The following is a 13,165-nucleotide window of genomic DNA, read 5'->3' as shown; positions in this document are numbered from 1 at the left end:
AAAAAGATACTTGAAATAACTTGAGTCACATAAATGCACTTAAAGCCATTTCACTACACTTCTGCTTGTATATATATACATGTACATATATATATATGTATCAATATGTACATACACCCATACAAGTATACTTGATATTAATCCTTTGCCCAGTTACATGCGAACAATTTTGAAAACCAACCGTTTGCGACGAGCGACTCCGACTTTCTGATTTTTCACGTTCAATCCTGCCTCAGGTAAACCTCGGCAAACGGGCTTTCCAGCGCCTAAGCCATGTGACCGGAAGCTACCTTAGCAACATGACGAATACTTGCGCAGTAACGGAAGACGCCATGGAAGTGCTGGCTTCTTGCATTTGTTTGCAGCCGCTTCAACTTGTTTGATTTCGCCAGCCGCTATGCCGTCAAGATTTGTTTGTTTACATTTGTTGATTGTTTATTATGCGTTGATATGTTGAGGCGAAGCCGCGAAATGAGAAAAACTTGGAGCGTGCCGTGCCCACTTCGCTCTGGCATACCGCCACACTCAATTTGGCAGTTCTCGTGAGTAGCCCTCATATGCACAAGTGTGAATTGCCTTGCTTGCACAACCAAAGCCATAACATACAAATTAAATTAAGTCAACACTCTCACTAAGTTGTTATAGGCTATAGGAATCATAAAACTAATGCTCATAAAAAGCGAACTTTGAGACGCACAGATTAATATTGGCATATCAGAATCTAACAGATTAGTGCCGACGCGCTTCATGCAAAGATCAAGATCTAAAGATCCGAATAAAAGCAAAAGTCGCCTGAAATTCATGTGCATATACATATGCATACTCACTTATAGACAAGCGCAAGCGGAGGCAGATAACAGCTATCTTATATATTCTCAACTTGCAATCAAATATAAACAACATACGCTGTGACTGAGAACCCGGAAAATGTAGCTGAAAATTCCTGGGTGGATGACATTTCAAACAAAAAAATGTATTATGCAGACTGGATAAAAAGGTAAAGCAACTGGGGCTGGCAGTGAACGAGGGCAAGACGAAATCCTTTTGTTGCCAAACAAACAGTCGTCGCACTCGAGACTAAGCTCCCACGTAACTGTTGACAGTCATAATCACGAAGCGGTAGATAATATCGTCTATCTTTTAACCAATATAAACACCAATAACAGCGTCAGCCTCGAAATCCAACGCAGGATAACTCTTGCCAACAGGTGCTACTTCGGACTGAGTGGGCAATTGAGAAGCAAAGTCCTCTCTCGACGAACAAACACCAAACTCCATAAGTCACTCATAATTCCCGTATTGCTATGTCGTGCAGAGGCATGGACGATGAAAACATCTGATGAGTCGACGTTGCGAGTTTACAAAGCAAAAAACTGAACTTTTTTTCAAAAAGAGTACTGTAAACAGGTCTCTTTGTACATGCTTGATCGAGCGAATTCTATTCCCACATTCATGAAGAGCACTATAACTAAAGATGAGATATGGGCTTGTGAATTTGACATGCAAGGAGACAAAATCGAAATGAAACTCGTTTTGAGTCGATCGAAGAGAAAAAAAAAAATCGCTGAAAGAGCTGAAGGCCATCCCAAAGTGTTTCGAGGACTGGAAAAATCGTTGGCATAAGTGTATTGCATCTGGTCGGAATAGCTTTGAAGTCGATAAAATAAATATTGATGAATAATTAAACACTTTGCGTTTTATTTACAATTTCCATTTACTATATTGACACAATATAAAGATATTTTATTATTTATATGCTCCGCTATTGTCACGTTGTTGTCTTATTTGCAATCGATTTATTATATTTCACTTCGTTTTATGAGGAGAGTGCTTGTGCGCGAGTGTAAATAATTGAGAATATGCAAGCGCCGAAATTAAAAAATTTGAAAGTTCACAAGGTGACTGAGGAACGAAAGAAAAATTGCCGATTTGCATTTCAGAGTTGTAGACTGTTTTCGAGTTGGTTGCTTACACTTAAACTCTTGCATGATTTAATATACATATGTGTGTATATTGGTGTTTTTTTGTATAAAAAACTTGTACCGTTAGTTAAAATCCTTATTAAATTAAACAAAAGATAAAATAATTCGTGTGAGCACAATTTTGTAAAATTTTATTTTTATATAGACTTTTCAAGAATTAATAAGTTTGGAATGTAAGTTTCATTGGTGAAAAAGCTTTGCTCTAACTCTTCGATTCCTTTTGAAACCACTCCTGTAATTCGTACTTTTTGATTTTTCCAGAGCTTGTTTTCGGATATTCTTCCACGCATCGAACATAGCGCGGCACTTTGAAGTGGGCTATTTTGCCCTGGCAAAATCTCTTCACATCTTCGTGTGTGAGCGTGTTGGCACCAGAGCGCAAGCGTATGTAAGCGCAAATCTCCTCGCCCATACGCTTGTCGGGTACACCAATTACCTGCAAACATGTGATAGCCACAGTGCGATGAGCGTCCATAGTAGCAATATCAATATCTATGTCTCAATTTACCTGTGATTCTACAATATCCTCATGTGTGTCCAGGAATCCTTCAATCTCCTTTGGGAATATGTTTTCCCCACCACGAATTATCATATCTTTATTACGACCAGCAATGCGCGCCACGCCGTTGGATTGTAGTATACATTTGTCACTTAAAACCAAATCGAAATGCGGAAATAAAATGTAACAAAGTGTTCTAGTTATCCACAACACTCACCCTGTCTTGAGCCAGCCATGTTTATCTAGTGTTTCCCTCGTTTTTTCTGCATCGTCTTTATATTCGGTCATCACCATATAACCACGAACGCACAATTCCCCCAACTCGCCGAATTTAACCACCCCACCTTTATCGTTGATCACTTTTGCCTCAACGTGATCGTACAAGCGTCCAACTGTTTGGCTTGCTTCCTCTACGCTCTCAGTACCCTCTTGTGTGAAGAATGCTGCACATCCTTCCGACATTCCATATCCAATCAGAAATTCTTTCAAATTGAATATCTTCTTTGTTTGTGCATAGATCTCGGGTGAACAGGCCGCACCACCCACAATACCCAACTCTAATGTGTGTGTCGAGTGCTTCGAAACCATCTGCTCTTCTAGCATACCCACATACATCGTTGGAGTGCCCAATATGAGGTTGCAACCTTCGTTGGCGATACTTTCCAGTGCCGCCTTACTATCGAACGTTGGGCTGGGCAGCACTAATGTAGCACCATGCTTTACAGCAGCGTTCACAACACTCAAACCGAAAACATGGAACATAGGTAATGTCATACATATAGATTTGTGACCGTTATGCAACTTCAGGGCCCTACCGAAATAATATCCTTGATTGAGAAAACTGAAGTTACTGAGTACCGCTAACTTAGGCTGACCAGTGGTCCCTGAAGTGAATTGTATAGCACTCGCGCTTTCTGGACTAATATTTCGAACATTTTCATTTAACTCGTCTATAAGTTTAACTTCCGTTGAAGATGGTTGACTAAGCAATTCAGCCCAATTTGTGAACTCTTCCGAAGAGGACTCGCCATCTATGACGACGTGTCGTAAATGCGGAAGTTGCGTAGTTTCAATGGAGCGAGACCCGGCTTCATTGGCAGTAGGAAGTAGACTTTTCAAAATCTTGTAAAAATTCTGCTTGCCGCACCGTTCCGTTGTTATTAGCGTATGAACTTTGGCCTTCTTCAGCGCGTAGTCGAGTTCCTGCGCCTGCAGCGCCGGATTTATACAAGCGGTTATGTAACCGCCCAGCTGTGCAGCCAAGTAACTAATGTACCATTGTGCGCTGTTTGTGATCCAGAGACCCACAACATCCTGTCGTTGCATGCCGAGTCCTTGAAGTTTTACCGCAAGCTTTTCGGCTTCATATTTGACCTCTGCAAAAGTGTAACGCTTGTTTTCATAGGACGAAATGAGCGCCGTTCGATCGCCATACTTCGCAGCGGCTTCCTGTATCAGCGCTCCAAAGGTGCTGTACTGCAAAGGCTCCTTGCCCGGTTGGTGAAAATAAGCTAAATCCGAGTGGCTGTATGCGAATAAATTTTTAGCAGATTTCAAAGTTAAAGAGTGGTCAGTAATCACCTGCGCTTATCTACTTGTATCTGATAAGCTGCGAATTTCGTGAAATTACAGTACGCCTTTGCTCTTCGGCAGTGCGCTATAACACTGAAAATACCCGTATACAACTGCATTTAGAACAGCACAGCACGAAAACAAAGAGCTTATCACGACAAGTGTTACCCGTTCTGCGCGCGTTTGTACACTGATTGGAACAAAAGACGGCCGAGCGAGCGAATAGCTATCCGAGTCAAAACTTGTGGTTTTTGTTTTGATACTGGAAAAACTGATCATAGCAGCACGCGAAGCACTACAAATGTCGAGTACTTTATTTGATGGACTCCATTGCAGCGAGGTCTACTTGCATTGGCACGATTTCACTCAAACATTCATGTTAACCTTATCGCTCGCTCAATAAGCATGATCACTTTACAGACAGTGGGTGACTACGATAAGTAAATGTTAAGATAATCAGAAAGAGCGTTATAAAAGTGACAGCGCTACTTCAGGTTAGAAAATTTGGAATATGTATGTATATAACCCTACATATAGAACTTATTTGTTATACTAATAAAAAAATATATATTTATAATTGGTTGGTTGTTGGTATGTAAAATACTAAATAAAATAAATAAAATAAAGTAAATTTTTGAATATTTCCAAGAGATGGTTTTAGAAATAATGCTTACTTGATAGGCATTAAGAAATGTGTTTGAATTGAATTTAGATCTTTAGACACCTCTTATAGCGTCTCTCAACGTATGAGCACTTATTGTAAGGGGATGTCCTCCGCCTAATATTTTTCTTTTTTTTTCTTATCATCAGATAAAAAAATTCTAACAACGCTATTAGCTGCTTGAAAATACTTTTCTCTCGATCCATTTTAATATGTACACAATAAAATTAGTTGAATAAAACCATCGTCCAGTGGTATGAGATACACGGTATTAGTATGACATATACATTGTGGTAAACTAATCCGCGAAGAAATATAATGTTTGAGTTTAGCTCTAAAGGAGATTAGTCGAACTAACATACATTGGTGGGAATTTGCTAAGAACATATAAGAATCTCGTAGTGATCTTAACCACTTGCTTTACCGAACAGTTGTTATTCGGAGTATCGCATAACCGGTAACAGGCGACCAAAAAATATCACAGCCATAGTGATAACTAACAGTCGCTGCGAGAGCGAATGTCAAAGAACTCACACATTCGACAAGAAATCGCACATTACACGACACTTTTAATTTTTCACACACACATTTAATCTTTAATATTCATTGAGGCAATCTAATTGTGTCCATATAATTCAAGTACGCACCTCTCACGCTCTCAATTTGTGTGCTCGCTACGCTCTGTTTTGCTCGTCGCATTGAACAAATTTAGTCGTGCAATGACTACTGGTGGCACACTAGTGTGTACACCAAAGCCTCAGACTGTCTTACTTGAGTGTTGTCGGCAAAGACTGCAAATATTACACTTAACTTATTAATACAACTACAACATATTGAGTTTAATAAATAGAAGAACGCGTGTCATAAAGGGTTATCGTCTTGCCGAGTGTCGTTTCTCTGTTTATCGGTTCGTCGCATAAATAATAAGACATATTTGCTCACACGCAACTGTCTCTGAAGTCTGCGTCGATTTAGAACACCGAGCAACCTTCACCTTGAATTAATTTGCAAGTGTGAGCTATGATGAACGGCAAAAGGTTTGCCTTTACTCAGCATTTCTATAAGAGTGTGCTCAGCCCATCGCGCAGGCAGCGTTCTCTCATTTGGCTCCGACGGTGAGTATAGGTGTGCAAAGCGAATACACGAATACCCACACGAATGTTCTTATTCAAGATCATTAAAAGCGAACTTCTAACAATAAAGCACAATATTAGATTTGATATGTTTGTACAACGACAGTGTGTAAACAAAAACAATTATTGCGATTGATAACACTCAACGCCAAAAAATGAAGTATCGTTAGTGCCAGACAACCTATAAAGGTGTTTATCTATATTAATAACTTTTGTTATATTTTCATTTAGTTTATCTGTGGAACCGCCAGCAACTGTGAAGGGGCACAACTCTCACCCCGCCCACTTACATTATATTGGCAAGCATCCTTTGGTATATCGCAGTGTTGGCCAGGAATTGGAACGTGCTGCTGCCGAATATGGTGGAACGTGCTGCTGCCGAATATGGCAGTGCGGAGTCCATTGTTTCGTGTCACGAACAAAAGCGCTACACATTCCGCAGTCTCATTGAGGATGTCGATCGTGTTGCCGCCGGCCTATTGAAACTCGGTCTGCAGCAAGGCGATCATGTGGGCATTTGGGCACCCAATAACATGCATTGGTATCTGACAATGTTGGGAGCAGCACGTGCCGGTTTGGTGTCAGTAGGCATAAATCCCGCCTTTCAAGGGCCCGAAGTTGAATACTGTCTGAAGAAGGTCAAAGTGAAGGCACTAATAATGCCGGAGAGCTTTAAGACGCAAAACTACTATGAAATCATGAAAGGTATTTGTCCGGAATTACCGGATAATGTTGATGGCCGCATTAAGAGTGCCAACTTACCACATCTAAAGTACGTCGTTGTGGACAGCCCGAATAAACTGAAAGGCGCACTTACTTTCGACGATTTACTCGATTTGAGCAACCCAGGTGAACGTGAGGCTATCATACAGCTGCAACATCATATTATGCCAGATAGTGGTTGCAATATACAGTTCACCTCTGGCACCACGGGAAAACCGAAGGCCGCGGTCCTATCACATTACAATTTCGTTAATAACGGCATACATATCGGCAATCGTAACCAATTCGACGTTAGCTCTCGCATCTGCGTTCAAGTTCCGCTTTTTCACGTCTATGGCGTGGTCATAACTATAATGTCTGCGATGACACATGGCAGCACCTTGGTGCTACCGGCAGCCGGGTTCAGTCCAGCCGACTCGTTACACGCCATTGTCAATGAGAAATGCACCGTTATACATGGCACACCCACCATGTACGTTGATCTTATCAAGAAGCAGCGAGAACTAAAACTTCCGTTAGAGACTGCGAAAATGGCCGTCACTGGGGGAGCGCCGTGCTCGCCTCAACTTTTCTTAGATATTAAAAATATTTTGGGCCTGGATCATGTGCGTACCGTTTATGGCTTGACCGAAACCACAGCAGTAATATTTCAGTCCAAACCGGGCGATAAAAGTGAACAGATTTTGAACACCGTAGGGCATTTGCTTGAACACATTGAAGTCAAAGTTGTCGATGCTGAAGGCCATATAGTGCAGTTCGGCGAACCAGGCGAGCTCTATGTGCGCGGCTATGCCACAATGTTGGAATACTATGACGATGCGGAGAAAACAAAAGAAACCATTGGCAACGACAAGTGGCTAAAAACCGGGTAAGTGGAAATTTTTCGGGCTGCATGATAAGATAAGACGTAAGATATTCGAATCAAGTGCCTGAAAACATTAGAAGCAGATATTAAGTCGATCTAAGAAATTCATTAGTTTTCGCTCTATTTCAGTGACCAATTCATTTTGCAAGCAGACGGCTATGGCCGTATTGTTGGGCGCTTGAAGGAGATGATCATACGCGGTGGAGAAAATCTGTTTCCCAAGGAAATTGAAGACTTTCTCAACTCACATCCGAAAATCATTGAAGCGCATGTAAATATTTATTATTTATAAAAGGTGAATGGTAAAATTACTTTCCCTCTACCCCTCTTTGTTCTCCCGATTATCCAGGTCATCGGCGTGCCAGATGAACGGTTAGGTGAGGAGTGTTGCGCCTTCGTGCGTTTGCAAGATGGCGTAGTGACCATTACACACAATGAAGTGAAGGAATTCGCCAAAGGAAAGTTGGCACACTTCAAAGTGCCTCGTTACATAATACCGATCGATCAATTTCCTAGAACTGCTTCGGGTAAAATACAAAAGTTCAAGCTCGCCGAGGCTTACAAAGAAATGCAAAAATAAAATCAGTAGTTCATATTTAGAAATTTAGTCGAGACTCGCACTAATTGTATATGCCTCCGAAAATGAAGAAAAGTATTTAACTAAATGGATAATCACCCATAATTTAATAAAATATTTACTAATTATTTCATAATAATGCTAAAATTGTTTTAAGAACATACTTTTTTCTGCTGATCTTATCACTATTCAGTTATTTATAGTGTCTTAGTATTTTTATGAACCAAAACAGAGATAGCGCAATAGAGTAATTCAAAGCGGCTCTCTGTTTGAGAATATATTTGAGTATATGGCAGCCGGAGGTATTAATCTGTGTTGATAAACAAGTCAAGCCAGGGTTGCCATTCAGTTCCAAATGAAAGTAGTAAGATTGGTAATACTTCATGTGGTGCAAGTCTTAAGGCGTATTAGAGGGTCTTATGGGTTTTTATAAAAGCCTATACATACAGTTTATGAAATCATTTGAAATCAGTCTCAAGGCAAAAATATCTCACCCCTTATCAAACAATTTTTAGTGAAAAAACGTTTCTTGATTAAATTTTCAATTTGGCAGCGACAATTTAAGTTTAGTGGGAACACTATATAGGACACTTATTTACCAATGAATGAACACTATTAAAAACCGTGTGTACGAGAACCATGCAGTCCGATGCAACATTGATAGGCTCCGGATCGTTCAGTCGTGCTCGCGCCATCGTGCTGGCATAACTACATTCAACTCGTCTCGCCAGTTTATACAGAGTGAAATTATAAAGAAATTGTGACTTTGAAATTATCTGAACCGTGTGCGTACGCGTGGCAGATCGCAACGATCTAACGCTAATCAAAAGTAGGAAATTACTTTCTCACACACGCCTGCATACATATGATTGCGGCAAATAAGCTCAGTAATTGGATAATTCTATAAAATAGTTCCACTGCAAATTGTTGTAGTTTTGTGCATTCATAAAAAGATCATTACTAATACATTCATAGAAACAATAGCGAAATGTACAAAAAGAAGCTGCAGGCGATTTCACGGCTCGTAAGCAAGCGCATCCTTGCAACTAATGGCCACCTTTCTCGCTTTCAAATGCGTTGGTGAGTATTAGCGGGTTAGCGGGGCTTGAGGTCCGCCCCACAGACATTGCACTTTAGACTTTATAAGAATTAATAATTTTTGAAATCGAACTCAACTATGCAACGTTGATCTCGGTGGGCATTTTTAATTCAACGAGACTTATGAGTTTATTTTTTCAATTGATTGTGGTTACTAAATGCTGTTACTTTATGGTAAACATATTTACCTTTGCAAGTGTGATACTACATTGTATTTTTAGTTAGATTGAACAGTAGAATACTACAGAGCAAACGATTTTTCGCTTCAAACATTCACTATTCATATCTTAATAATGGTTTTCCACAGCCGGACTTGAGTTCTTGAATCCATTAATTCTATTGCTTCGTAGGTCTAGCTGCATTTTCGTAATTATTTCTGAGCACATTGTGAATATGCGGAATATTTTATATATGCGCAGGGGCTTGACGGGTGAAGACCTTAGATTCATTAATAAGGCTATTAATTCAACATATGGTATTAAAAATAGAAATGGAAAATACGTCTGCTTTGAATTCAGAACACAGCGTAAATTGCACACACGCCGAGTGTGAAAGATTGCCATCGTAGAAACTAAGAACACATACCCTGTGGATGACACATCAAATCGATGTTTTGCGTGCTTTAAAATGCACGGGCTTCAAAAGATGTTGGAGAGCTCGTTCCTTGTTGTGTTGAAGAGCGATCCTTCTTCGGCGGTTGGGTTTCCTGATTTCTTGAAAGACAGCTGGAAAAATAATGGTTTCGCACCACTCAGAATTTACTGTTCTGCATTGTTCTAGTGGTATACTTGTCCAGTTGTAGATTAAGAAAACAAAAAAAACCGGAAACTACTTGCTTGGAAGTGCTGGTTCCGCAAACAGCTTTTATTGCATTCGGCTCATCTTGAAACGGTCAGTCGAGTGCTGTTTATTTAGTGTAACATCAAAAATGTCAAAATTTGTGATAAAGTTGTTAGTTGCCGGATGAAGTGGTAGTTTGGTATGAAGATGGTGATTCTCTAAGGAATTTCTGTTGCAATTATTTTTAATATATCTATACATATATGTATATATTCGCTAACTGTCGTCGGATGCTTTTTGTGGACACATGCGACACACTTCGCTTCGTACAGCGATAACAAAACAACCACTTATCTGAACCGTCGTATTTTGACCAAAATGAAACCCGTTATTTTACCATTGAATATTGTAATCTACCATTCGTGTTAACTTTTATATTTGGCGCATGGCGCTGCGCACACACATACGCACATTATGTTTATAAGTAAATTCATAAAGACGAGACAACTCCCTTTATTGCTCAAGTTACAAGCAGATACTTATGATTTCAGTGATAAGCAAACGGGCGGGAGCGTGCGTTATCTCTTAATAAACAGACAGAGAAATTATTTATCATGCATATCATGATAGCATCTGCATGAAATCACTTTCGAAACCACATTAGTGGTTAAATACAAGCATTTCCGACCAAAAAAAATTATTTATAGTCACACACAAGTATACATATGTACAAAAGTACATGCATGATTTGCATTTAATTAATATTTTCTATTTCTGTGTTCATTTTCACGTTGACATTCATACATTATGAGAGACAAATTGTTTCGCTCTTCTAACCTAAGACGACTACTATCAAAAGATTCGTCATTTGAGTTTTAGACGGCGCTGTGAACCGATTGCATACTGTTTTCATATTTAATCATCGGAGATGATAAACCTGTGTCCGAGATAACATCGGCGCTTGTATGTATGTATGTTGGTAATGATGTCGCATAACGCCTCGATCTAATTAAGGCAATTTTTTTTGCACTTTTTGTCGATCTAATCTATAAAATAGACCTTTCAGTGCAAAATAAACAATAAATATTAAAATTTCTACATCATTTTTATTGAAAGTTTATATATTTTCTTTTGAGGGTTGTACTTATGTCGCGTAAATGAGATAATAGGTGATACACGTGTTCTTTCTATTCCCCACAGCTTAACTACTCAGATTCAAGCGGCTGTCAAAGAGCATCACTTTCACCCCGCACACTTACATTATATTGGCAAGCATCCTTTGGTATATCGCAGTGTTGGCCAGGAACTGGAACGCGTTGTTGCCGAATATGGCAGTGCCGAGTCCATTGTTTCGTGTCACGAACAAAAGCGCTACACATTCCGCAGTCTCATTGAGGATGTCGATCGTGYTGCCGCCGGCCTATTGAAACTYGGTCTGCAGCAAGGCGATCATGTGGGCATTTGGGCACCCAATAACATGCAYTGGTATCTGACAATGTTGGGAGCAGCACGTGCCGGTTTGGTGTCAGTAGGCATAAATCCCGCCTTTCAAGGGCCCGAAGTTGAATACTGTCTGAAGAAGGTCAAAGTGAAGGCACTAATAATGSCGGAGAGCTTTAAGACGCAAAACTATTATGAAATCATGAAAGGTATTTGTCCGGAATTACCGGATAGTATTGATGGTCGCATTAAGAGTGCCAACTTACCACATCTGAAGTACGTCGTTGTGGACAGCCCGAATAAACTGAAAGGCGCACTTACTTTCGACGATTTGCTCGATTTAAGTAACCCGGTAGAAAGAGTCGATGTTACTAAACTCCAGCGGCATATTGTACCGGATAGCAGCTGCAATATACAATTCACCTCTGGTACCACAGGCCAACCCAAGGCGGCTGTAATTTCGCATTACAACTTCGTTAATAACGGCATACACATCGGTAATCGTAATCAATTGAACAACAGTTCGCGTATTTGTGTGCAAGTTCCTCTCTTCCATGCCTATGGTGTCGTCATCACCATTATGGCCGCAATGTCACATGGTAGCGCTTTGATATTACCAGCAGCAAGCTTTAATCCTGCTGCCTCGTTACATGCCATTGTCGACGAAAAGTGCACCGTTATCCATGGTACACCCACGATGTATGTTGATCTCATTAAGAAGCAAAGGGAACTAAATCTGCCACTAAAGACTGCGAAAATGGCCATCACTGGTGGAGCACCGTGTTCGCCACAACTATTTTTGGACATTAAAAATGTTTTAGGCTTAGAGCATGTACGTACGGTGTTCGGTATGACCGAGACTACGGCAGTTATTTTTCAGTCCCGCCCCGATGATAGCATGGAACAAATTTTAAATACTGTCGGACACCTGCAAGACCATGTCGAAGCGAAGGTGATCGACTCTCAGGGCAAAACAGTGGCATTCGGCGAGCGCGGTGAACTATGCGTTCGGGGATATGCGACGATGCTGGGTTACTATGACGACGAAGAGAAAACAAAAGAGACCATCGGCCGAGATAAGTGGCTCAGAACTGGGTGAGTAACGTGTATTTTAGCCATAAGCGCATTCATAGTAAATGTAAAATTTGTATCGAACGCAGCGATCAATTCATTTTACAAGCAGATGGATACGGCCGCATTGTAGGACGTCTGAAGGAGATGATCATACGCGGAGGAGAGAATATATTTCCGAAGGAAATTGAAGACTTTCTCAACACTCATCCGGATATCTGCGAAACTCATGTATGTGCAAGTGGTTTCATCTTACACACCTTTCCCCGCATAAGTCAATTTATGTTTTCTCTACTTGCAGGTGATTGGCGTACCTTGTGAAAGAATGGGTGAAGAAGTGTGCGCCTTTGTGCGTTTGCACGATGGCCTCCCGAAGATGTCGCGTCAAGACATTAAGGATTTTTGCCAGGGAAAACTGGCACACTTTAAAGTACCTCGTTATTTGGTAACCGTTAGGGATTTCCCAAAGACTACTTCCGGCAAAATACAGAAGTTCAAACTGGCTGAAGTATATAAGAAAGAGCATATGACGCAATGAAATCAACGTGGATGTGGGAGTTAATGATTTCTAAAAAACAGTATGCATTTATTATTGGATAGCTTTTATACAAGGTTTAATAAATTAACTAAAAACGTACGTGTTGGAAAATTTTTGAACTCAAATTCGTAATCAGGACACCCCAAATACCCCACAGACCTCTTAGCACAGAAGAAAGAGTAAAAATATGCCTCAATTAGGCATTATTAATTAACACTGTATTTTA

At 40.3% G+C, this 13,165-nt stretch overlaps 3 protein-coding genes across 3 annotated transcripts; 2 read left to right on the top strand and 1 right to left on the bottom strand.

The window, feature by feature from the left end:
- Positions 1-2,086: 2,086 nt before the first annotated feature.
- On the bottom strand, positions 2,087-4,304 carry LOC108971738 (acyl-CoA synthetase family member 2, mitochondrial-like). The gene is made up of 4 exons (XM_018937998.1): positions 4,063-4,304; positions 2,699-4,006; positions 2,491-2,632; positions 2,087-2,418 (listed from the first exon to the last, which is right to left on the bottom strand). Exons 1-4 carry the CDS (start codon positions 4,170-4,172, stop codon positions 2,185-2,187), a joined length of 1,794 nt encoding a protein of 597 aa, XP_018793543.1. The 5' UTR covers positions 4,173-4,304; the 3' UTR covers positions 2,087-2,184.
- Positions 4,305-5,408: 1,104 nt separating this feature from the next.
- LOC108971731 (acyl-CoA synthetase family member 2, mitochondrial-like) lies at positions 5,409-8,151 on the top strand. Its single transcript, XM_018937986.1, is given in 5 exon segments — positions 5,409-5,829; positions 6,079-6,211; positions 6,213-7,438; positions 7,565-7,706; positions 7,785-8,151. Coding segments are annotated over 5 exon segments (1,827 nt in total). The 5' UTR covers positions 5,409-5,734; the 3' UTR covers positions 8,016-8,151.
- Positions 8,152-8,673: 522 nt separating this feature from the next.
- On the top strand, positions 8,674-13,038 carry LOC108971690 (acyl-CoA synthetase family member 2, mitochondrial-like). The gene is made up of 4 exons (XM_018937939.1): positions 8,674-9,092; positions 11,091-12,425; positions 12,491-12,632; positions 12,703-13,038. The coding sequence occupies exons 1-4, from the start codon at positions 9,001-9,003 to the stop codon at positions 12,937-12,939; spliced, it is 1,806 nt and encodes a 601-aa protein (XP_018793484.1). The 5' UTR covers positions 8,674-9,000; the 3' UTR covers positions 12,940-13,038.
- Positions 13,039-13,165: the final 127 nt, after the last annotated feature.

This window comes from Bactrocera latifrons, unplaced genomic scaffold (assembly GCF_001853355.1).
Source record: "Bactrocera latifrons isolate USDA-ARS-PBARC rearing strain unplaced genomic scaffold, ASM185335v1 scaffold_109, whole genome shotgun sequence".
NCBI classification, from domain to species: Eukaryota; Metazoa; Arthropoda; class Insecta; order Diptera; family Tephritidae; genus Bactrocera; species Bactrocera latifrons.
This window is presented reverse-complemented; position numbering and strand designations above follow the sequence as displayed.